The sequence below is a fragment of the Scyliorhinus canicula genome, chromosome 13 (genome assembly GCF_902713615.1).
Source record: "Scyliorhinus canicula chromosome 13, sScyCan1.1, whole genome shotgun sequence".
Lineage (NCBI taxonomy): Eukaryota > Metazoa > Chordata > Chondrichthyes > Carcharhiniformes > Scyliorhinidae > Scyliorhinus > Scyliorhinus canicula.
Window position 1 is genome coordinate 138,978,257 of NC_052158.1, and position 24,658 is coordinate 139,002,914.

General features: G+C 47.4%; 1 protein-coding gene across 3 annotated transcripts in view; it reads left to right on the forward strand.

The window, feature by feature from the left end:
• trpc1 (transient receptor potential cation channel, subfamily C, member 1) overlaps nt 1-24,658 on the forward strand; it is a 123,156-nt gene that overhangs the window by 59,166 nt on the left and 39,332 nt on the right. For all 3 annotated transcript variants that reach the window (XM_038817563.1, XM_038817564.1, XM_038817565.1), the window contains 2 exons: nt 1,220-1,415; nt 6,854-7,190. In XM_038817563.1, the coding sequence (XP_038673491.1) occupies nt 1,220-1,415; nt 6,854-7,190 (533 nt within the window). The remainder of the gene's footprint in view (nt 1-1,219; nt 1,416-6,853; nt 7,191-24,658) is intronic.

The window sequence follows — 24,658 nt, forward strand, 5'->3', positions numbered from 1 at the left end:
GTTAAAATAGAATTTGAATAATTTAATGGTCCATTAATTTGTGTGGCTCAGAGGTATGTATATCAGAAAGTGAGAGCTTGTATTTTATAAAGCATCATCTCAGCATACCCCAAAGAATTCACAACCTGCGTACTTCATAGAATTCCTACAGTGCAGAATGAGGCCATTCAGCCCATCAAGATTGCATTGACCCCCCCTCCCCCGAAAGAGCACCCTACCTGGACCCAATCCCCCAACCTAACCCTGTAACCCCACCTCGGCATAGCCAATCCACGTAACCTGCACGTGTTTGGACTTGAAGACCCTGTAGCAACCAAATGAGTAGCAATGAAATACGTAACCAGATAATTTGTTTTTTTAATGGACCATTTTGAGTCAACCACGTTGCTGTGGGTCTGGATTCACATGTAGGCCCGACGAGGTAAGGACGGCAGATTCCCTTCCCTAAAGGACATTAGTGAACCAGGTGGGTTTTTATGACACTGGTTTCATGGTCATCAATAGACTTTTAATTCCAGATTTTCATTGAATTCAAATCCCACCATCTGCAGTGGTGGGATTCGAACCTGTATCCATAGCGCATTACTCTGGGTCTCTGGATTGCCTGTCCAATGACAAACCACTATGCCACTACCTCCATAAATATTGACAAGGGAACACCTCTCTTGCCATTATTTGAGCAGTGTCACCAGTTTGTGCCCATCTCAGAGGGCATTGTATCAGCATATAGGTCTCATCTGAAGAATGACGCCTCAGCCAATGTAGCACTTCCTTACCTGATGAGAATGCGCTCATGTCTCTGGAGTGGGGCTTAAACATACAACATTATGATTCAGAGATGAAGCACCATTTTCCTTACCTGTTAAAGGTAAAGTGCCCCACAACATTATTTGAATAAGAGCTGCGAGTTCTTCCAAAATTCTGGTCACAATTCCTCCCTCAGCCAACACCATCAAAATCAACTCATCTCATCATTCATTCATTTGTTGTTTCTGGGAGCTTGCTGCATCTGAGTTAGTCACTGCATTTGTCTTCAAATCAACAGTCAGTCCATTTCATAAGTAATTCATAAGATAAAGTGCTTTGCGACCTCCTGAGAATGTGAAAAGTCTATTTATATGCAAGTGGTTTTACCCTTCTGACATGTTTGACGTCTCTTCCAGGTTTAATGTGACAGAAATATGTTTAACTAAAACAAGTCGTCTGTAAACATTTTCAGGAATGACTATGAGGAGCTAGCACAGCAGTGTAAGACCTTTGCAAAAGATCTCCTAGCACAGGCCCGGAATTCCCGTGAACTGGAGGTTATCTTAAATCACACATCAAGCGATGAACCGATTGATAAGAGAGGATTACTTGAGGAGAGGATGAACCTAAGTCGACTTAAGCTTGCAATAAAGTACAACCAAAAGGAGGTACATAGTCTGTCAAACTGCACAGTTTGGTCCTATTACAGTATGTAGAGTTTTTACAAACACAAGAGGGTGTAAGCAAGATATACTAATAGAAAGAAGTGGACAGGAATGCTGAACCAACCTTTGTGCATGGGAGCATTTGACAGTGACCTGAGTGCCTTATTATCATAGAATTTACAGTGCAATGTAGTGATCTCTGTATTTAATAATACATGATCAAACTATGTTAAGCAAGTACAGGCAAATGAACACTAGATGGCCATACTATCAGGATCTATATAAATGTTTTTCCGCTCTTTCCTACAGGAATGTGTGTCAGGATTGCAGAGAGAACAAAAGTGAGAAAGCTAGAGGTTATTAGTTATCAAGAGTTTTGTATCAGCTTGTTTAATAGTTAATATTCTACAGTTGTTTATTTGTTTTACTAGTTTAGTATTAAGTAAAAAGAATTCACGAGATTATTTTATATTACCATAAATTACATTATCATCACTGGAAGACTACAGCTATAATTCAACAAGCCGGCTAGATTAACAGAGTAATATATATCTTACACATCGTAATATAACATGCAGTAGGAGGCCATTCGGCCCATTTGGTCGACACTGGACCTTGAAAGTGCACCCTACTTAAGCCACACTTCCACCCAATCCCAGTAACCCCACCCAACTTTTGGACACTACGGGTCAATTTAGCGTTGCCAATTGGGGTGGCGGGAGCAGCCGGGGTCAGCAGGAGTCGGCTGACTTATGGAAGTACAATGACTGGAGTTACGTAGCTAGGGGGGGCCTAGCTTGGGGGGGGGGGGAGTGGGGAGGTTTGGGGGTTTGGGGGGGGGGGGGGGGGAAGGGGGGGGGGGATACCGGGTTGCTGCTGGAATGGCCAAGAAGGAGCTGGAGTGTGTAGAGGGGGTCGGGATGGGGGTCTGTCGCTGTGGGGAACAAGCTGAGCGGGGGGGCACGGGCACGCGGCGGATTACGGAAGGGTGATGGCAAGTCGACGAGAGAGGGGGGCAGGTGCCCCTCCGATCCGGCTGATCACCTGGAATGTGAGGGAACTGAATAGGCCGGTTAAACGGTCCCGCGTGTTTGAGCACCTGAGGGGGCTGAAGGCGGACGTGGCTATGCTTCAGGAGACTCACCTGAAAGTGGCGGATCAGGTTAGGTTGAGGAAGGGGTGGGTGGGCCAAGTGTTTCATTCGGGGCTGGATGCAAAAAACCGGGGGGTGGCGATCCTGGTGGGGAAGAGGCTGTCGTTGGAGGCGTCGAGTGTGGTGGCAGACAGCGGTGGGAGGTACATGATGGTGAGCGGCAAGCTACAAGGGGAGCGGGTGGTGCTGGTTAATGTATATGCCCCGAATTGGGATGATGCGGGTTTCATGCGGCGCATGTTGGGCCAGATTCCAGATTTGGAGGCACTGGATCCGCCACTGGATCGTTCCAGTTCCAGGACGGGTAGGAGGCCTGCGGCGGCTAAGGTGCTGAGGGGGTTTATGGACCAGATGGGAGGGGTGGATCCATGGAGGTTTCCGAGGACCAGAGAATTTTCATACTTCTCCCATGTGCATAAGGCCTACTCCCGGATCGATTTTTTTCGTTTTAAGTAGGGCGCTGATTGCGAGGGTAGTGGACGCTGAGTACTCGGCGATAGCCATTTCGGACCATGCCCCGCATTGGGTGGACCTCGAGCTGGGGGAGGAGAGGAACCAGCGCCCGTTGTGGCACTTGGAGGTGGGGCTGCTGGCGGACGAGGCGGTAAAGGATCGAGTATGTGTCGAGAGGTATCTAGAGGCCAACGATAAAGGGGAGGTCCGAGTGGGGACGGTCTGGGAGGCGCTGAAGGCGGTGATTCGTGGAGAGTTGATCTCCATTTGGGCCCACAGGGAGAGAGGGGAGCAGAGAGAAAGGGAGAGATTGGTGGGGGAGATGGTGAGGGTGGACATTAGGTACGCGGAGGCCCTGGAGGAGGGATTGCTGAGGGAGCAGCGCAGCCTCCGGGCTGAGTTCGACTTGTTGACCACCAGGAAGGCGGAGGCTCAATGGAGAAAGGCTCAGGGTGCGGTGTACAAGTGTGGGGAGAAGTTGAGCAGGATGCTGGCACACCAGCTCCGTAAGCGGGATGCGGCTAGGAAGATTGGTGGTGTTAAGGATCAGGGAGGAAATGTGGTGCGGAGGGGGGTAGACATTAATGGGGTCTTCAGGGACTTTTATGAGAGACTATATCGGTCCGATCCTCTGGCGGAGGAGGGGGGGATGGGGCGCTTCTTAGACCGGCTGAGATTTCCGAGGTGGAGGAGGGACGGGTGGAGGGTCTGGGGGCGCCAATTGAGCTCGAGGAGCTAGTCAAAGGGATAGGAAACATGCAGTCGGGGAAGGCGCCGGGGTCGGATGGGTTCCCGGTTGAATTTTACAAGATGTATGCAGACCTGCTGGGCCCCCTGTTGGTTAGGACCTTTAACGAGGCAAGGGAGGGGGGGGCATTGCCCCCGACGATGTCCCGGGCGCTGATCTCCTTGATTCTTAAGCGAGACAAGGATACCCTGCAGTGTGGGTCATACAGGCCGATCTCACTCTTGAATGTGGACGCCAAGTTGTTGGAAAAGATCTTAGCCACGAGGATTGAGGACTGTGTGCCGCAGGTTATTCACGAGGATCAAACGGGGTTTGTGAAGGGGAGGCAGCTGAATACTAATATACGGAGGCTCTTGAACGTTGTAATGATGCCGGCGGTGGAAGGGGAGGCGGAGATAGTGGTGGCGCTAGATGCGGAGAAGGCCTTTGACAGGGTCGAGTGGGGGTACTTGTGGGAGGTGCTGGAAAGGTTCGGGTTTGGGGAGGGGTTTGTCAGTTGGGCGAGGCTGTTGTATGAGGCCCCGATGGCGAGTGTGGGCACGAATAAGAGGAGGTTGGAGTATTTTCGATTGTATCGAGGGACGAGGCAGGGGTGTCCCCTGTCCCCCCTACATTTTACGCTGGCAATTGAACCCCTGTCTATGGCGCTGAGCGAGTCGGGGGATTGGAGGGGGCTGGTCCGGGGTGGGGAGGAACACCGAGTGTTGCTCTACGCGGACAACCTTTTGTTGTATGTGGCGGACCCGGTGGAGGGAATGTCGGTGGTGATGGGGATTCTCCGGGAATTTGGGGATTTCTCAGGGTATAAGCTTAACTTTGGGAAAAGCGAGCTGTTTGTGGTCCACCCGGGGGACCAGGAAGGGGGGATTGGGAGGCTCCCGCTGAAAAGGGCGTAGAGGAGCTTCAGGTACTTGGGGGTTCAGGTGGCCAGGAGCTGGGGGGCCTTGCATAAGCTTAACCTGACAAAGCTGGTGGAGCAAATGGAGGAGGAGTTTAAGAGGTGGGACATGCTGCCGCTGTCTCTGGCGGGTAGGGTGCAGTCAGTCAAGATGACGGTGCTCCCGAGGTTTCTGTGCCTGTTCCAGTGCCTCCCCATCCTTATCCCGAAGGCCTTTTTCAGGCGGGTTAACAGGAGTATTACGGGATTTGTGTGGGCGCACGGGACCCCGAGGGTGAGAAGGGTGTTTCTGGAGCGGGGCAGGGATAGGGGGGGGCTGGCGCTGCCCAACCTCTGGGTATTATTGAGCTGCCAAAGCAGCAATGGTGCGTAAGTGGGTAATGGACGGGGAAGGGGCAGCGTGGAAGAGGATGGAGATGGCATCCTGTGTGGGCACGAGCCTGGAAGCGCTGGTAACGGCGCCACTGCCGCTCCCTCCATCGAGGTATACCACGAGCCCGGTGGTGGCAGCTACCCTCAAGATTTTGGGGCAATGGAGGTGGCACAGGGGGGAGGTGGGGGGCCTCGATGGGGTCCCTGATACGGGGGAACCACCGGTTTGTTCCGGGGAGAATTGATGGCGGGTTCCTGAGTTGGCACAGGGCAGGTGTCAGGAGGCTGGGTGACCTATTCATAGATGGGAAGTTCGCGAGCCGGGGTGAGTTGGAAAGGAAGTTTGGGCTCCCCCCAGGGAACACCTTTAGGTACATGCAAGTAAGGGCGTTTGTCAGGCGGCAGGTGGGGGGTTCCCTCTGCTGCCGCCGCGTGGGGTTCAGGACGGAGTGCTCTCGGGGGTGTGGGTTGGAGAGGGGAGGATCTCGGAAGCGTACCAGGCGATGCAGGAGGTAGACGAGGCCTCGGTGGAGGAGCTGAAAGGTAAATGGGAGGAGGAGCTGGGTGAGGAGATTGAGGAGGGGACGTGGGCGGATGCCCTGGAAAGGTGAACTCCTCCTCTTCTTGTGCGAGGCTTAGCCTCATACAGTTTAAGGTGCTGCATAGGGCTCATATGACCGGGACAAGGATGAGCCGGTTCTTCGGGAGTGAGGACAAGTGTATTAGGTGCTCTGGGGGCCCAGCAAACCATGTTCACATGTTCTGGGCATGCCCAGCGCTGGGGGAATTTTGGAAGGGTGTAGCAAGGATGGTATCGAGGGTGGTAGGATCCAGGATCAATCCAGGCTGGGGACTCGCAATATTTGGGGTTGCAGTGGAGCCGGGAGTGCAGGAGGCGAAAGAGGCTGGTGTTCTGGCCTTTGCGCCCCTAGTAGCCCGGCGGAGGATTCTTCTTCAGTGGAAGGATGCGAGGCCCCCAAACGTGGCGGCCTGGGTCAACGATATGGCGGGGTTTATTAAATTGGAGACGGTGAAATTTGCCCTAAGGGGGTTAGTGCAGGGGTTTTTCAGGAGATGGCAACCATTCCTAGATCTCCTGGCAGAACGGTAAAATCAAAAGGTCAGCAGCAACCGGGGGGGGGGGTGTTCTTTTTCTCTTTGTTTTTGTTTTGGATTGAATCTTCGCTAACGATGGGCGTTTATTTACTGTTTCTCTTTTGTATATATGGGGGGGGGGCGCTTTTTGTTCTTTGAATTTTCTGTTACTGTTTTCTTTTTTTTGTGAAAATTTGAATAAAAATTATTTTTAAAAAAAATAATAATTTAGCGTTGCCAATCCACCTAACCCGCACATCTTTGAACTATGCAGAAGGATCAGGAGTCAAAGGGGAAAATGTGAATAGGCACCAGAGTCACTATGCTCTGCATCTTGAACATTGGCCAATGAAAGGAAGGGTGGAGAGAGAGGCCAGCAGTAGAGAATGATTTTTATAGTTGAACCTCCATCTCTGTCGTCGTCCTTAACCCTGCCCCACTTCTCCAGCCCCCAACCCCTCTAACGTCATAAACCATGGCTGGAGGATGCACCCCCAACTGGGCCCACCAGAAATTTGCAGCATTTACAGGATCAACCAAATCCCACCCTTTCTCCTGCACCCCCAGGAGATCTACAGTGTAATATCAGCCAAGTACTCAAATAAATGAATACATACTAAGAGGTAATGTCCAGTAAATGTGCTGTATAAAGTAGGAAAGCATGCTGTAGTGATGTAAAGTAAATGGCTGTACTTTCTCCTGTTTTTCTATCTTTCCTGCAGTTTGTGGCTCAGTCCAATTGCCAACAGTTTCTGAACATGGTCTGGTTCGGCCAGATGGCAGGCTACAGACGGAAGCATACCTGTAAGAAGATTCTGACTGTTCTGTCAGTTGCCACCCTGTGGCCAGTGTTGTCCCTTTGTTACCTGCTAGCACCAAAGTCTCGAGTAGGACGAGTCATTCACACTCCTTTTATGAAATTCATCATTCACAGTGCGTCTTATTTCACTTTTCTGCTGTTACTGAACTTGTACTCACTGGTGTACAATGAAGACAAAAAAAACACGATGGGCCCAGCGCTAGAGATGATCGACTACCTCCTGATTATATGGATAATTGGTAATTCTCTCTCTCTCTCTCCCCCTAACTATACACTATGACTATCAGTGAGTACAACTTTAACTCAATTGTTCTGTCCTGATGATGTTTTTAACGAAAGGCAGAGTAATGTTACATGCAGTAGTTTGAGCTGATGGAGGGCAGCAGAGCCCAATTGTACTAGTCGTGTTGCACCGTCTACTGGGAAGTCAAGACGGAGTTTCACACAAACCTGCCTGCTTCTCCTTGAATTGGGCTCACAATGAACGTCTCAGTTCAATTTTCTAAATTCATATCCACAGAGTTTGCACTGATGCATAAGTCTGCTTTCCACCGGGACAAACCGTACTTTCACTGTACGGGAGAGAATTCAGGACCGTATCATAACCTTAATCTCACTGAGAGCCGTTTAGTCCTGGTAACGTTTCACATTTAAGGATTGTTTCTTATGTCCTCATGAATGTATATTTTGCATTCTGACTTTGGCAAAAATATATTAAAATCGGAACCTTCAAAAGGGAATTGTATGTATACATGGAGAGGAAACATTTGGAAGGCTAATGGGGAAAGAGCAGGGCAGTGGGGATATTTGTACTGGCTTCCAAAGAGCTGGCAGAGCTGCTCTTTAATTCTATGATAACACATAAAGCTGGTTTTGATACAGAAGGTAATGTGTAGACGATTAGACTACAGGGGCTGTTGCGTTATGGACTATAGATAACGCTATTATCTTTACCTGTGCGGAAATGTTAGAATTCTAAGAGGCAGACTGCACCATTAGATAACTAACATGTGAGTGCTAGTAATTAGGGTGCATTACTACTTGCTGCAGTTTTTGTCCCTCATGATGTATTTGGATATTCAGCTATTGCAGGGGGGATAGTGCTGGAACAGGGGAGGTGCACATTTCTGAGACGTGTCCGTGGAGAGAGTGAAGTGTCTTTTGCTTGCTTCCAGGACAATAAAGAAATCCTGTTCTTCTGAACCCAATGCAGATGGGTAAATAACTTAATTAGCTCCATAGTTCCGTACACAAATACATTTTAATCTGGCATGGACATCAAACAGGCATTTCCATTTCCGTGTGTAAAATTGAACATTTGATGTATCTTAAGATTTTCCGGTTACTTCCGCCCAAGACTGGAAATTCCTGCCCCAGGTTAAATGGTCCATCAAATTTTCTGACTCCCCTGCAACGATTCCCGCGGCGGGAAGAAAATTTACCCGATGTTTTCCCCTTGTGGATGAGTCCAGAACTAGGGGGCACTGTTTTCAAATTAATGGTCTTCCTTTTCGGACAGAGGTGGGAAGAATTGTTTTCTCCAAGAGGATTGTGCAAGTTTGGTAGTCTCTGCCTCAGCAGGTGCTGGAGGTGGGATCATTAATTTTTTTTTTAAGGTGGAGGTAGATAGATTCTTGTTAGACAAGGGAATCAACGGTTATCGGGTTGAAGGAGATGCATAATTCAAAACACAAACAGGTCAGCCATGATCTTTTTGGCAGAGTAGGCTCGAGGGGCTGAGTGGCCTACTTCTGCTCACATTTCGTATGTTTATGTAATTACTCATGGCTGTGCTGTTTTATGGTGTTATAATTTTTTTTTTGTATGGGGTAGCTCTGTTCACGCTCTTTCCTGTGCTTACTCAAAAACCCGAAAAGATATCAACATTCTCCATTTCTGAGACTGAGTGTTGACAGGATTCGTGGAGTTCCACAACAGCAAAATCGGTGCCACACCTGGACTGATTCTGCTACTGTGGAGGGGCTAGCACCGGCATCACGTGGAACACAAATCAATTCCAATGAGAAGGTGCGGGATTCGCCGGTTCCGCGATTGACACTCAAGAGGCTGACAAGCTGCAGCCGCACACATACACTTCACTTGCCACACTCAGCATCGCAGCTAACAGGATGGCAGCAAGGTGACCAGCACCCCGTTTCACAGACACCGAGCTGGAGACCCTGTACCCCGGTGGGCCACCCTGTATCCCGGCCCGGGAAGGAGGCTGCCAGCCGCAGTCATTCGTCAGTGCCACCAGCAACACCATCCGGACTGGCTAGCAGTGCAGGAATAAACTGCACAACCTCCTTGGGGTGGCCAGGGTGAGTGGCAACCCTGTGCCCCTGCCACTAACCCCGCCTCATACATCTGTAACCCTACTGCAGCCCTCGCAACCCAGAGTGCGGCTGAACCCCCAGCCCTGCAACACATGCCGGTACCCATACTGCCCGCTATGGCTGGGTGCCCTGGCCACAGAGGCTACCAGCTACTCACTCCCGGGGCTGCATGCGCGAACTGCCTAGCAGTGACATTTTCCGTTTGCCCCTCCCCTTGCCCCAAGGAGAAGGGCGCTCATAACCGCCGGGAGCGGGAGAAAACTGGAGGGGATCGCCAGACCTGCGGCCCCTGACCGTGGCAGAGAAGAGGGATCTGGACGTAGTCGGCGGCCTGGAAGAAAGGGAGGTCGCCGGGGTGGAGTTCTGCCGCGGTCATGGGCGTGAGGCTCTGCTGAGTTGCAGTTTCCCCGTGACACGTGTGTCGCCGTCACCACATTGCCCTCAGCCCCGCTCTCACCCTCACTTGCCCCTCACCCCCCCCCCCCCCCCCCCCCCTCCCCCACCACCACCACCACCACCGCCACCCCCACCACCGTCCCACCTCGGTTAGAGACACTCACCTCGGTTGGGCACTTTAGTGAAGAGATTCCTGGGACACTCTCTGGTGCGCACCATACAGCTCATCCGGTACAGCAGGTGAAGATAGGGACACACAAGCGGGCATACAGTCGGAGGGACAGCCCAGCCCCAGGAACTAGCTGCCGTCCAGATGGGTTTCGAGCTTCTGGAACGGACAGTTCCTATTGAATGTGGAGGTGCAGTCGCAGAGGCAGGGACTGCATGAGGGTTTGTCAGCGAGCATCCAGTGCTTGCAGGAGCACTGGAGGTGCTCGCTGACAATGCCTGCCACCCAGGCCAACACTGCACGGGTGGTGCCCATGGTGGAGGCATTGGGGGCAACTGCTTTGGCCATGGATCAGCATGTCCAAGGCTGAGCTTGGCCCAGTCACTGCAAGCCTTGGCTGGGAGCGTCGGTGGCACTGCCCAGCCTCTGGCAGACACAGAGGGAGGTGGGCGAGTACCAGTGAGAGATGGCACAGTCACTGGCTGATGTGTCACAGATCTAGAAGGTGGTGGCACAGTTGCAGCGTGATTTGGCGCAGTCCCAGAAGGAGATGGTCCACTCCCTGTGCTCCATGGCCACACTGGTCGAGACCAGAGTGGGTTTCCAGACTGGCAACGCCAGGTGGCGGGGGAGCCTCCGAGGCTGGCTCTGCTCGCACCCCCGCTCCATGGAGTAGCCGGGGGCCAATGGGAACCCCAAGGGAGGGGGAGGTGATTTGGCCCGTGCCGGTGACTTCTGCTTGGGAGGTGCCGGCACATCGCAGCACCTTGGACAACCCCCCGCCTCGGTGCTCTGTCAAGTGGGTGTGTGGGGTGGGTTGACCAGAGAGTGGATGCGTGGCTGGAGGGGTGGGGAGGAATGGGCTGACATTGTGGGTGGCATGAGCTCCAGAATCTACCCCCCCCCCCCCCCCCAAACGTGCCCACCACCCAGGGATTCGATGGGATCATGTGATGGAATGGCCAGCTCGCACAGAGGGATCACCCAGGTGGACGGTGGAAACTGCTCCGTGGGCAGGAGTCAGACATTGCCAAATGATGTGGAGCACCAGAGCTCATCATAGGCCGGGTGTTCATCATCCTCCATCCCATGAGCCAGACCCGCTGTTACGGCCAACCCAGGGCCCCCAGAAGGTATGTATCATGGAGGGGTGTGGAGGTCGGGTGGGGGGGGGGGGGGAGGATTGCGGTGTCCGTGCCCCTGGCCCCTCCTTCCCCTCCTCCCCCCCCCCCCCCAACCAGTCGGTGAATGTGGAGGCGATCAGAGCGTTCCATGCGTATTGGCCCCGGCGCACACGTCATGCGGCCTCTTGTGCCTGCCTGCTCTTTACCCTCCCCCCCCATCCTCCTTGACAGACGAGACGTGGCATTCATCCTCCTCCTCCACATGTCGTCCCTCTGCTGTGCGATGTGTGGGACACATCTGGCCACCACAATCCGGGCGACCCTCCTGAACTGCATTTTCAGGAGACCGAAGCACCGCTCGATCACAGACTTGGCCGCTGCATGGGCGTCATTGTAGCAAGTCTCAGCGTCGGCCTGTGGCTTCCGGGTAGGTGTCATCAGCAACGACTGCAGTGGGTAACCCCTGTCACCCAGGAGCCAAGGCCCCCCCCCCTTCAGCCCGGGGGGGGGGGGGGGGGGGGGGCGTCTCAAAAATGTCAGGAATCGTCGAGTGTTCCAGCATGGAGGCATCATACACACTGTCCGGCTATCGGGTGCAAATGTGCATAATGCGCAGCTGATGGTCACATATCAGCTGCATGTTCATCGAGCGGAACCCCTTTCAGTTGGTGTAGAGCAGCCTGCCATGTGCAGGTGCTCTTAGGGGGACATGCATCTCGTCGATCGCTCCCTGGACCCGAGGCATCCCAGCGATGGTGGTGAACCCCACTGCCCAGGCATCCTGGTGGGCACGATCCACATTGCAATGTATGTATTGTGCCACCTGGGTATATAGGGCCTCCATGACGGCGCAGATATACCTGTGCACTGAGGTCTGTGAGATCCTGGACATGTCCCCACTCAGCGCCTTGGAAGGACCCCCATGGTGGAAAATCCCATTAACAAGTGGCAGGGGTGCAGCACGGTGGCGCAGTGGTTAGCACTGGGACTACGGCGCTGAAGACCCAGGTTCGAATCCCGGCCCTTGGTCTCTGTCCATCTGGAGTTTGCGCATTCTCCCCGTGTCGGCGTGGGTTTCACCCCTACAACCCAAAGATGCGCAGGTTAGGTGGTATTAGGCAACCCCTGTGGCTGAACTGTTTCAGGAGGAGCAGACGGGACTCCAGTACCACCGCCCCGGGAAGGAAGATCCTATTTTTTTGGGGAACTTTTTCCCAACATTGAGGCAAGACAGGAAATTTCCTGACCCTCACACCCGCCTTGCGAGCGAAAATCCACGCTTTAGTATTTAATTGTGGACCTTTGTAAAAGGGAAATGGATAAATATAGGAAAACTAAACGTGTTTTTTGCTTTAAAGAAATCGATGGTTTAAATCATACACCATTCCTAAATTAATTTTAACTTCAAGATAACCTTTTTAATGTACCTATCTTGCCTTGCATTGCTAAAAGGTTAATGTAGATTAGTACACATTTCAGGAACGGAACTGTCGGATCCAGCTCACTGGGGCTTCGAAATCTTAACATTTTAGCAAGGGAGTACTGGGGACACTGATACAGAATTGTTTAAGTTCCCTTCAGAAAAGCCTGTGCATTGACTGCCAGACTTCATATTCTGAAACCATTTCTAGATTCCACTGTAGAAAACTATTTCACAACTCTATTATTAGTCCCCAAGAATCAGTGGTATTTAATTTATTTTATTGGACAAATACAAAATTTGAAAGTACCCAGCATTTTGGTGCCCTAAAGAGAAAGGGAGTAAGATAGAAATTGTTCACGTTTTTATCTTTCCAACTTAAATGTTCTGTTGCTCAGGTTATAATAAATTACAATTTGTCAAACTCCTGGTAATTAAATGGTCATCCACATTTTAAAAAAGAGATTAAACTATTCCATCCAAACTTCTGTACGGTTCCTCTGAATAAATTGCATGTAAGTGCGAGGATTGATTTCTGAGGATTCGGGCCAAATTAGAGATTTGTTTACATTTTCTTACTTGTAGGAAGCTTTGGGAATGAGGAATCCAAGCCAGTGGATGTGACAATGTGTACTTTGATACTTACACTTGGCAGTATTATTGGCCACCATGATTTCGCTTTTATTTTTTCTTAGGGGGCGTGGTCTTGCGGGAGTAGGAAGATAGAGAAAAATAAAAGGGAGAAACAGCAAAGTTTTTTAAAAAATGGAACTGCAGAATTAAAAGATAGTTTGACAGTATTCATTTGCTGCCATGTAATGGATCCTAATGTGTCTCAAAGTCAACAAGCAGCCCAATGGTTGGGCACTGCAGTTCTTTGAAACAAATTTCTGAATCTTTGGGGGAAAATTCTCCATTTACTGCCTTGGTATACATCTGGCGGACCTCCTGTCCATTATAAAACGTGCCTGATTTTCAATTCAATTGAAAGCACTGTGCTTTGCTTTTTGAGCTAAATTTCAATTAAAAGATTGTATAGGTCAGCTTTGGCTCTTCCAATGGCTCAGATGCTAATGTCCTATTTGGTTTGATACTGAATTGTGCATAGGGGGGAAATGCTAGGTTTGATCCCAAGCCTGTGCTTGGTGGATCTCGGCAGGGGCAAAGATAAAAGTCCAGCGATTCCTCTCGCTCAGCGTCAATCCCTTGAAAGACGGATATACTTTATGACTGTTCAGTGACCCATGCTAGAAAGGATCTAATTGTGGGCATTGAGTGAGGGCAGGATTGAACTCTGCCTTGGCATTGCTGGGGCTCCAATTTTGGGCAACTAAACTCTTGACCATCTTTACTCCTGACCAGAGGTCTGTCCTCAGGTGCAATCATTTGCCTATCCAGGGCCAAGCTAGTGCCTGTAAGTATCTCTGGCACTTTGAAGTCGAACGGCACTTTGCCATTGCATTTGAAGTTCCGCTCATCGCCCCAGTTTCCAAGACCCAAATTAGCAAAATACATTTTTTAAATGTAGTTCTTTGCTTTCAGATAGAGCCGGTCAGACTCCAAAGAATATTTTTAGGCCTTCGGAAGGCCTCAAAAGAGACCCTCATGCCAGATTGATATTCATTCCACTGAGGCCTTTATTATAAGGGAGGGGAGGAATTCCAAGGATAGTTTGGAAACCATGGCTGACATCCTCCATGGTGAGGAAGGTGGGTGCGTGCTGGGGAAGGCAGGTGGATGGTATTCCTACGAACCTCTGCATGGAATGAAACTATCCTGTCAAAACAGGGTAGAATTCCAGTGGAACCCAGATTGTAAGTGCACCCAGCGTAACTGAGAGTTACTACTTTTCCCCAAGCCAGGAATCTCTCTGCCTGTTTACATGTGTGAGAAAGATGTGAAGAATGGTTACTTGGATGTCTGCTGCTTCCTACTTTAGAGTCCATCCTGGCCTGGAGTGGGGAGTACTGAAAACTGGCAAAAGAAAGCACACAAATGTTTCCATTTTCTAAAAGTTTTTGTGAACTTTTAGATCATTGCGCAACTCTGGAATCAGGCTCTCAGGAGACCCTTTGTGCTTAATTCGAAATGCTGACACAAAGCAAAAGGTTATCACTGATGGACTGCTTCCTAAGGATGGCAGAGACGTGCATCTATGTCCAAACAATCCACTTTGGCAAGCTAGTGTAATTTATTCAACAGCCTTTTCTGTGTCTCGTTCTTTTCTCTTTTCAACATTTTACACACCAGAAATTTGCAAGTGAGCTCAAGCACTTGTGTGGTACAACCCTGGCATCTGCCAGTCCTAGCCGTGAAACTAAAATATTTGGCAATTGCCTAGCCCAGTGAGGATGGTCATGCCGGATGCCCCATCCCAAATCGCAGCGAGGTCTCCTTGGCCTGTGTGACGAGTGTGATCAAGATACTTTTTTAAAAAAAAAATCTTTCTATTCTTTGGGACCTGGAGTCCACAATGAAGCCCAATTCCAATCATCTGCAGTTCAGTATACCCCATCCAACTGGACAATCTCCAGTGTCACAGCAATGTCCAAAGGAATCACGGTAGCAGGAATTCCCAATGTAGGGAGTACCTGTGTCGCCCCCCAATGGCTTTTACCTTGTAACGGGCAAGGTGAAAAATCCCAGAAATAGTGGATGCCTGGTAAAATGTGCACTTATACTTTAACCGGTGCACGGGCAGCTCGGTAGCATATTGGTTAGCACAGCTGCTTCACAGCTCCAGGGTCCCAGGTTCGATTTCCAGCTTGGTTCACTCTGTGCGGAGTCTGCACGTTTTCCCCGTGTGTGCTTGGGTTTCCTCCGGGTGCTCCGGTTTCCTCCCACAGTCCAAAGATGTGCAGGTTAGGTGGATTGGCCATTCTAAATTGCCCTTAGTATCCAAAATTGCCCTTAGTGCTGGGTGGGGTTACTGGGTTATGGGAATAGGATGGGTGTGTGGGTTTTTGGTAGGGTGCTCTTTCCAAGAGCCGGTGCAGACTCGATAGGCCGAATGGCCTCCTTCTGCACTGTAAATTCTATGAAATTCTATGAAATCCAATTGGTTCCCTGCTGCAGTTACAACAGGACAATGGGGAAACTCTATGAAATTATTTTTTAAATTAAATTTAGAGTACCCAATTATTTTTTTTCCAATTAGGCGCAATTTAGCGCGGCCAATTCACCTACCCTGCATATTTTTGGGTTGTGGGGGTGAGACCCACGCAGACACGGGGAGAATGTGCAAACTCCACACGGACAGTGACCCAGGGCATTGAATTCAAATTCCACCACCTGCTGCGGTGGGATTCGATCCTGGGTCCCCAGACGTTACCCTGAGTCTCTGGATTACTAGCCCAGTGACAACACCATCACAACACCACCGTCTTGTATTACTTTTGCTGTACTGAAGTGATGGGGAAGATAGCTCTCCAGTTTGCAACATTTATCCTAACCACAACAAATAGACCAAGTATGGCACAGGTCCTCGTAAGTATTTTTGGCTGGTGAAACTCTTGGGCCACACACTTTGGGAACCTGCTGCCTAGTTCTGTTATTCCCAGCTTCCAGTAGGTAGTAAGCGCTTTGTTTGAAAAAAAAAACCTGAAGAAATAACATACTATTAATTTGTGTTTCAAGGCAATAACATATCTGGGGTTTCATGTGATATTGAACTGTTTGTGTCTCATTATTTACGTCAGTTAAATCTTCCAACCTGTTTTATGAGGCATATTGAGCTACTTCTAGTTATCTCTTATCCTACTTAATAGCAGGTCAATGAACACAGAATTGATGCTGCAAGTGTGGAGGACTAATTAACTCTTAATGGCCAACCTAGGCATTAGGCAGAACTCTAGGAAACTTTTTTCTTTGGCATTGACCTCTTCTATAGATTGGGCAATTTATAGGAACTGTATATATTTGGGTCTATTGGTGATGAAGTTTTCATTGTATTTCAACAAAGCTTTTTTTCTCAGATGTTAGTATTATGTGAGTGTGGTGTATCTAACAACAGGTTGACTCTTGATTTACTGGACTGGAAACTTACAAGATTATGAGGGGCATGGACAGAGTGGATAGTCAGAAGCTTTTTCCCAGGGTGGAAGAGTCAATTACTAAGGGGCATAAGTTTAAGATGTGAGGGGCAAGGTTTAAAGGAGATGCACAAGGCAAGTTTTTACACAGAGGATGGTGGGAGCCTAGAACCCGCTGCCGGGGAGATAGTGGAAGCAGATGCTATAATGACTTTTAAGGGACGTCTTGACAAATACATGAATAGGATGGGAGTAGAAGGATATAGTCCCCGGAAGGGTAGGTCATTTTAGTTCAGACGGGCAGCATGGTTGGTGCAAGTTTGGAGGGCCGAAGGGCCTGTTCCTGTTTTGCAATTTTCTTTGTTGTCTTTGTTACGAGGTAGATTTTGTAACTTGTGTTATCCTTACAAATCTGTATCTATCTGTTAACGTATAGTTGTGGCTGAAGGAGTAGTGTAATATAGCTCACCGTTTCTTGTTGAATAAATGTTTTATTATTTTGTTAAAAGTTCATCCGTGACTCTGTTCAGAACCTGGCTTGTCCAGGAGTAACTTCAGCAGGGATTGTAACACCGATATGGGAGAAATACGAATGGATTCATTTTTTTCAAAGCTTTCTTTACACATACCACTATACACTATAGGGTTCTGGAAAATTTACAGTAGGTCAATGGATATGGAGGTGCTACAGCTTGGCATAGGGAGCATTAGGGGCCATGGATGGGGAATGGAGAGTGTTTGGAGGGTAAGGGGTGATAGATAGAGGACCTTTTTGTGTTTTTATTTTAACCGGAGCACAGTCCCACAGCATCGAAGCAGGCCCCTTAAACAGCCCTAATCTGTATCCAGCAGCTCTAACTGCGCCCGCACTTCTTCCTAGATTGGCTGCCTGATTCCAGCTCGCACCCAGTCCCCAGCAATGAAGATCCCGTCTTTGTGAGCGCTTTCTCCCAAAGCGGGCTGGCTGAACCAGGAATTTTCACAACTTCCGCCATCCGCCTGGAGAATAAAAATCCAGGCCAAAACATTTGTCTGCCATTTCCTCATTGCTCACAATTTCTCCTCTCTCTAATTTAGCTACTCTCTTCATTTTTATTCACTTCCTTTCTGTTTTTATATTCCTAGCAAGTTCACTCTCCATATTCTATTTTGCTCAGCTTTTTGGTAGCTCTTTGCTGATCTCTAAAACATTCCCGATCCTCAGACTTGCTACCATTCTTTCCAATATTATAACCCTCTTCTTTTAAAATAACGTTATCTTTAATTTCCTGAGTGAGCCACAGATGGATGTTTGTTGTTCAGTTTTTTTTTGTTTTTCAATGGAGTGTATGTTTGTCGCCCGTTTTGAATTGTTCCTTTTAAATGTTTCCCACTGCTTATTGGCATTTTACCTTTTCCTCTATTTACCCAGTCAACCGCAGCCAGTTCTCCCCTCAAACCTGTTTAAGTTTAAGATTCTTGTTTGTGAGTGGAGAATGTCGCTTTCAAATTTAACATGGAATTTAATTGCATTGTAATCACTAGTTCTTTTACTCTGAGATGGCTAATTACCATGACTCGTTACACAATACTTAGTCTAAAATAGCTTTCTCTCTAATTGGTTCCACAGCGTTTTTTGCTCCACGAAACTGTCACAAAAACATTCTCTAAACTTGTCTTCTCGACCACCCGTGCCAATTTAATTAGTCCAGTCTAGATGAAGATTAAACTGTCCCAGGATTATTACATTGCCTTTGTTACAGGCTCCGATAACTTCTTGTTTATTGCTCTGTCCCAATGGTATAATGGCTTTAGGGGACCTATAATCTATTCTCCCCAGCGTTTCTTGACTCTTGCTATTCCTAATCTCCACCCACACTGATTCAATTTCACGATCTTCGGATTCAGGATCCTTCCTCACTTATGTCCTTATGAGATCGTTTTTAAATCGAGGCTTTGCTTGATTGGGAGTCAATGCAGTAAAAGGGTGATAAGTGAACAGGGCTTGGTCCAAGTAAGCAGTTTCGGATGATCTCTAGTTTACAGAAGGCAGAATATGGGAGGGCTGTCAGGAGTGGGTTGGAATAATTTAGGTGACCAAGGCATGAATGAGGGTTTCATCAGGAGATGAACTGAGGCGAGGGGAAAGGTCAGGCGATTTTCGGAGGTGGAAATAGGTGGTCTTAGTGATGTCGCTGACATGTGGCTGGTTGCTTATCTTGGGGTCAAATCTGATGCCAAGGTTGCAAGCGGTCTGGGGAGACATTTAGGGAGATAATTAATAACCCCCAGCAAAAATACATCCCAGTGAGGAGGAAAGACTCTTAAGAGGAGGAAGAACCTACCATGGATAACTAAGTAAGTTAAGGAAGGTATTAAATTGAAAGCGAAAATATATAAACTGGCAACGGTTAATGGTAGGCCAGACAAGTGGGATAGATTCAGAAAGCAGAAAGGTGGACTTTAAAAAAATAATCAGGAAGGTGAAAATAAACTTGAGGTCAACTAGCCAAAAACATAAAAACAAATAATGAACTTAAGTTCTGTTAAAGGAAGAGAAGCCCTTTAGAGAACGAAAAAGAAAATGACAGAGTTAAATAGATATTTTTCATTGGCCTTTATTGTGGAGGATACTGCAAGCATCCCAGAAATAGTAAAATATATGGGGGAGGAATTAAATGCAGTCACTGGAATCATAGAATTAGTTTTAGGCAAACAAATGGGGTTAAAGGCTGACTAGTCCTCTGGACCTAATGGTTTGCACCCCAGGATCTTAAAGGAGGTAGCAGCAGAGATCATGGATGCATTGGTAATCATTTTCCAAAAATCCTTGGATTCTGGAACTGTACCAGAGGATTGGAAACCTGCCAATGTGGTATCCTTATTCAAAAATGGTAGGAGGCAAAATGGAGGCAACTACCAGGCCAGTTAGTCGAACGTCGGTTATTGGAAAAATATTAGAATTGATTATTAAGGAAAAAATAGTACATTTGGAAATTCATAATCTGATCAAGTAGTCAGTCTGGTTTTATGAAGGGGAAATAATGTCTGACAAATTTACTAGACTTCTTTGAGGAGTTATCAGCTGGTGTAGATAGAGGAGAACCAGTCGATGTTGTATACTTGGATTTTCAGAAGGACTTTCTTAAGGTGCCACACAAGGCTTCTACGCAAAATGGTGTTTGAGGTAATGTTGTGGCATGGACAGAAGATTGGTTAACGAACAGAAAGCAGTGAGTAGCGACAAGGTGGTATTTCTCAGGTTGGAGGGCCGTAACTAGTGGAGTGCCACAGGGATCAGTATGGAGGCCACAGCTCTTAACAACATATGTTAATGATTTGGAGGAAGGAACAGAGTGTACTATGGCAGAATTTGCAGATTAAAAAATAATTTTTCTTGGGATGTGGGTATTTGTTGCCCATCCCCAATTACCCTTGTAGCCATCTGGTATGGCCACTTCCAACTAGGTACAGGGAAACTCGCAAAGCCTAGCCGGTAAAATGGACAAGCCAAGACTCAGGCAGGCTCAGAGCCTGAAATGCATATTTGTCAGCAAGAAACCCAGACAGTATCGAAACTCCATCCAATTAGCATTTTAATGGGGCCAATTAGCATTTGATGGCCCATCTTCACCAAAACAAAGGACTGGTACTCGAGCGACCGGTACAGTCCCAGACATTTCGGCGCTACTCCCTGTTCAAGGGAAAACGCAAACAACGGGGTCAGTGACCGCTTGGGACACGCCCAGCCGTCCAGATCCCCGCCCACTTGTTGGTTAAGGAATCTTAACGAAGTGATCAGGGATCACCCAATTAGTAGGGCCCAAATCGAAGGACCGCCCAAAAGAGCGCAAAAACCCCTAAGTATAAGAAGAAGAGTTTGACACATGTTTGTCCTCTCTTGATCCTGATACCCCCCCGGTCACGGCCATCTCCAAGTGCAGCAAGTACAAGTTCAACGCTCGCTACCAGACGGTGAGTCCAGCTGAGCAGCAGTTACTCCTCCGGACCCGAGAAGATCCAGAATCAAACAGCGACCACTATTCTCTGACCTAAGCCGGGTGCCCGAAGTTAAGTACAGGTTGTCTTAGTCGATAGGTGTAGTTAACTAGTAGTGTTTATGTTGCATGACTAATTGTGTGTAAATAAAGTACCCTTGAACTAACTAACTGATGTTTGGCTCTTTGATCGATAGCCGGTCAAAACTTGTGGTGGTATCATTTGATACCTGGTGACTCTAAGCATTAGGACATAGACAATATAGAAAGAAGGGCAAATTCACTGATTGCCATAATTGGAACAGAGCCACAGAAAGGACAGAGAAAAGAGTATAAGAACGAGTCACAACACCCTTGAACTAAGTGACTTACTCGGCCATTTCAGAGGAGGGAAGTTAAGAATCAACCGCATCGCTGTGTGTTTATCGGCACTCCGTGCGTTGGGAAACATGTTGCTAAATGCGCTCGCTGGGGGACTTTGTTCCCTTTTGGGAGAATCGTGCTCTGTGTTTCCAGTTTTCATTTTGTTTTGAATTCAGAGCTGAAGCAAGCTCTTTGAGTTTCTCTCTCCCTGGAAGTGTAAACCTCTCTCAAGCACCCATTTAGAGACCCAGTTTTCTTCTCCGTAACGCTGGAGGATATCCTGGTAAGTCTAGAAACCAAGTAAGAATAAACCCCAGGCTGAGAACTGGGTTTGAGGGGAGACAAAGAAAATCTTAAGGAAATCCAGACAAGCTGTCATCTGAAGGCAGGATCAAATGTTTAAAAACCCTTTTAAACTCTCATGTGGGGAGCTCTGTTCTTATCTCAGAATGGCTGTTGGTCATTCTGGTGGAGCTGAAAGTAAATAGGAGTTACACAGACAAGAGGCTGGTCATTTTGAATGAAGTCCCAGGCTAATAAAAGTTGGAAGTGACTCCGCAGAGGAAACCCTACAGCCTGGGGGTTCTGACTGAATGCTGCTGCCAGAAGATCCTTGTTGGCAATCTAACTGATGATTTCAATCGTTCCCCATCCTGTACTTAACTTCAGGCACCTGGCTTAGGTCAGAGAATAGTGGTCGCTGTTTGATTCTGGATCTTCTTGGGTCCAGAGGAGTAACTGCTGCTCAGCTGGACTCACCGTCTGGTAGCGAGCGTTGAACTTGTACTTCCTTCTGGTGTTGCTGCACTTGGAGATGGCTGTGACCGGGGGGTATCAGGATCAAGAGAGGACGAACATGTGTCAAACTCTTCTTCTTATACTCCCCCAGGACAACCTGCTGCTGCAACGACTTCAACATCTGAAGCCTGGACACTCCTCTTCCATTCCATATTAATCCTCTTTATTATTTTTACCCTTCTCCTCCCGCTGTGTATGTCTGTCTAGTGTGTGATTGGGTAGAGGGTGGGACGGTATAAAGGGGGGGGGGGTGTAGTAAATTCATTGCCCATTTTTCTATTTTAATTATTGCATGTCTCATCACTATTTTTGTTATAAATAAACAGTTGCTGTGTTTCACTTACAAATCTGGTGCCTGCAAGTCATTGGAGCAATCAAGGGCCAAGGATCTCAGAAACTTTATATGAATTATTGGTTAATTCACTTGTGTTGGGACTCTGGCTTCTGTGGGTCTGGAATTGACCACGCATTAGCTCAGGGTTTCGTAACAATATTCATTCTTATTTCTCACCATGGAAATATTGTACAGCTCTAAAACTTACTTTCAGATATCCTTCCAGAATTCTGGGTATGTTATCATCCATGCTTTGACCTCTGGGTATTGTTTGGTTGCTTCTCATGCTATTAGCTTTAAGCTGAAGACAGTTGCCGGTGAATCAGTTGGTGTCTCCTTTGCTGACCCTACAGTTGTCCCACAGGCTGCAAACTGCCACAAGTTCCTGGGTTAATAGTGTGCTATTTGTATCCATTATATATGTTAGTTGAGCAGCATTCTAATGCAGGTACTTTTGGATCACACTTCTAGAGCTTCCAGAAAGCAAAATGAACAAATGTGTGTCCCTGGCAATACTTCTGTTTCGAAAAAATGTGCAAAATGCTACGCTCCTATTCAACATACTGCACACTGCACTTTCAAATTCAGTGTTTTTAGACCACAGTTACGGTATAAAACTTGTAGATTCATAGAATTTACAGTGCAGTAGGAGGCCATTCGGTCCGAGTCTGCACCGGCCCTTGGAAAGGGCACCCTAATTATGCCCATGCCTCCACCCTATCCCTCTAACCCAGGAACCCCACCTAACCTTTTGGACACTGAGGGGCAATTTATCATGGCCAATCCACCTAACTTGCCCATCTTTGGACTGTGGGAGGAAACCGGAGCACCCGGAGGAAACCTACGTAAGGAGAAAGTTCAAACGCCACACAGGCAGTCACCCGAGGCTGGAATTGAAACCGGAACCCTGGAGCTGTGAGGCAACAGTGCTAACCATTGTGTCACCGTGCCACTACCAACTTGTAATGCAATTACTTTGTACATAATTTTTAACCAGTATGCTTCAATTATATTTAAATTTTATTATTTATATCAATGCGGTGAACACTTTCCTATTCCCTGAGTCTTTATGTAAAATTACTTTTGTCTCTCTCTCGGGAAGGTTTTATTGAACTTTTTGAAAATCTCATTTGTTATATTGGGTTTAGAGATTATGCCAAGTGACATGCCAATTAAGATCTTGTTCTTGGAGTAAAGTTAAATGTCTGGCTCTCTGAATTTTGATATTCAGTTTCATACAAGAAGTTTCTGTACCAGAAGCTGTCTCAACACTACCTGTGGTGATTAGAAGTAGATACTGTGTCTAGTTTGATTTCCAAATTGTCAGTTTTATGTCTATAGTGACAAGCAATCACAGAGAGGATAAACTTGTGCTCATTTTAGCATGATGGGATGGATTGCAAAACTGTGTTCGATGGGACACAGATTGAATTCCCTCCCTCCCTATGTTCAGATGTGCTGATACACTGATGATAGCAAATGGAGGACCAAGAACTCTGCCAGGATATAGGGAGAAAGTTAAATAATGTGTCCACACGAGGTCTTCAGTACCCTTCCTGGTGGCTGATTAAGGCCATCATTGGCAGTAGGTTGGGTAGTAATGTGGCAACAACATCAGCTTCCATCTGCGTACTGTTAGGATATCAGGCCAGACGGCAATTGTTAGGATACCGGGTGAGAACCCGAAACAGTTTTTCTATTTTTAAAACACTGAGGAAAGGATACATCACCCTAGGAGTGATGACTCTGACCAATAGATATCTTTTATGTTCAAACAAACTTTAATAATTTAAACACAGAATTAACCGCACTAACCTCAAAGAAATAGCTTGACAATTAACAGTTAAGCAGTTCTTAAATAAAAGGAAAAACTTGAACTTACTATCTATAGCTGCTATTATTTCCAATTAAGCAACCCAATAAAGTTCGAATGCCACTTAAATAAAGTTAACAAAACAGGTAATTTGCTTTCTGTGTAAATACTTTGAGAGAGAGAGAAGCCCTTTCAAAAGCAGATCCAGTACACTTATTTCTTGTGAGACTCAAATGCTATGGCAAACTGCTGTTCAATTAAAAATCTTAACATACTGCAAAACTATAGACAGACCTGGCTCCTCCCATTAATTACATCAGTATTCCACTAAGCTCCATGACCTGCTTAGCTAGGACTTAATACAATCCCTCATAAATTATCCACACTCCAGGGAATCATCCAAAATATAAACAATGCTGCATTAGCCCTTTATCTGTAACCATGTAATTGGTTGGAATGAATGATTGTCTCGCCTTTGACAAATCTTTAATTACAGCTTTAGCAAACATACTGCCTGTATGTATTTGAAACCAGGATTTTTAATAACATTACTGCCTCAAATGTGAAATACAATATATATCAATTTCTTCATTCATCACAATACTATTTCTAATAGAAAGAATCTGAATGTCCTCCACATGTGGAAAGGTGGGCTCCACAGAGGGAGAATTGAAAGGGGAATCTAAAAGTGTTGTCACAAGATTTTATTTGAGGAGACATAGAAGGCAGGAAGGGTAGAAACAAGACTGTCATTTTGATGTGCAAGGTGTAACACCAGGTAAGAACCAGTAAGTGGAATAAAATCCTAAGGGGAGGAGGAAGATTGGGAAGATGAAATGTAGCCTCATAGTGAACATATTCTTAAAAAGCAATTGTTTGGTCCAGGAGGAACGGGTGGAGGGGCTGGGGGCGCCGATAGAGCTGCAGGAGCTAGTTAAAGGGATAG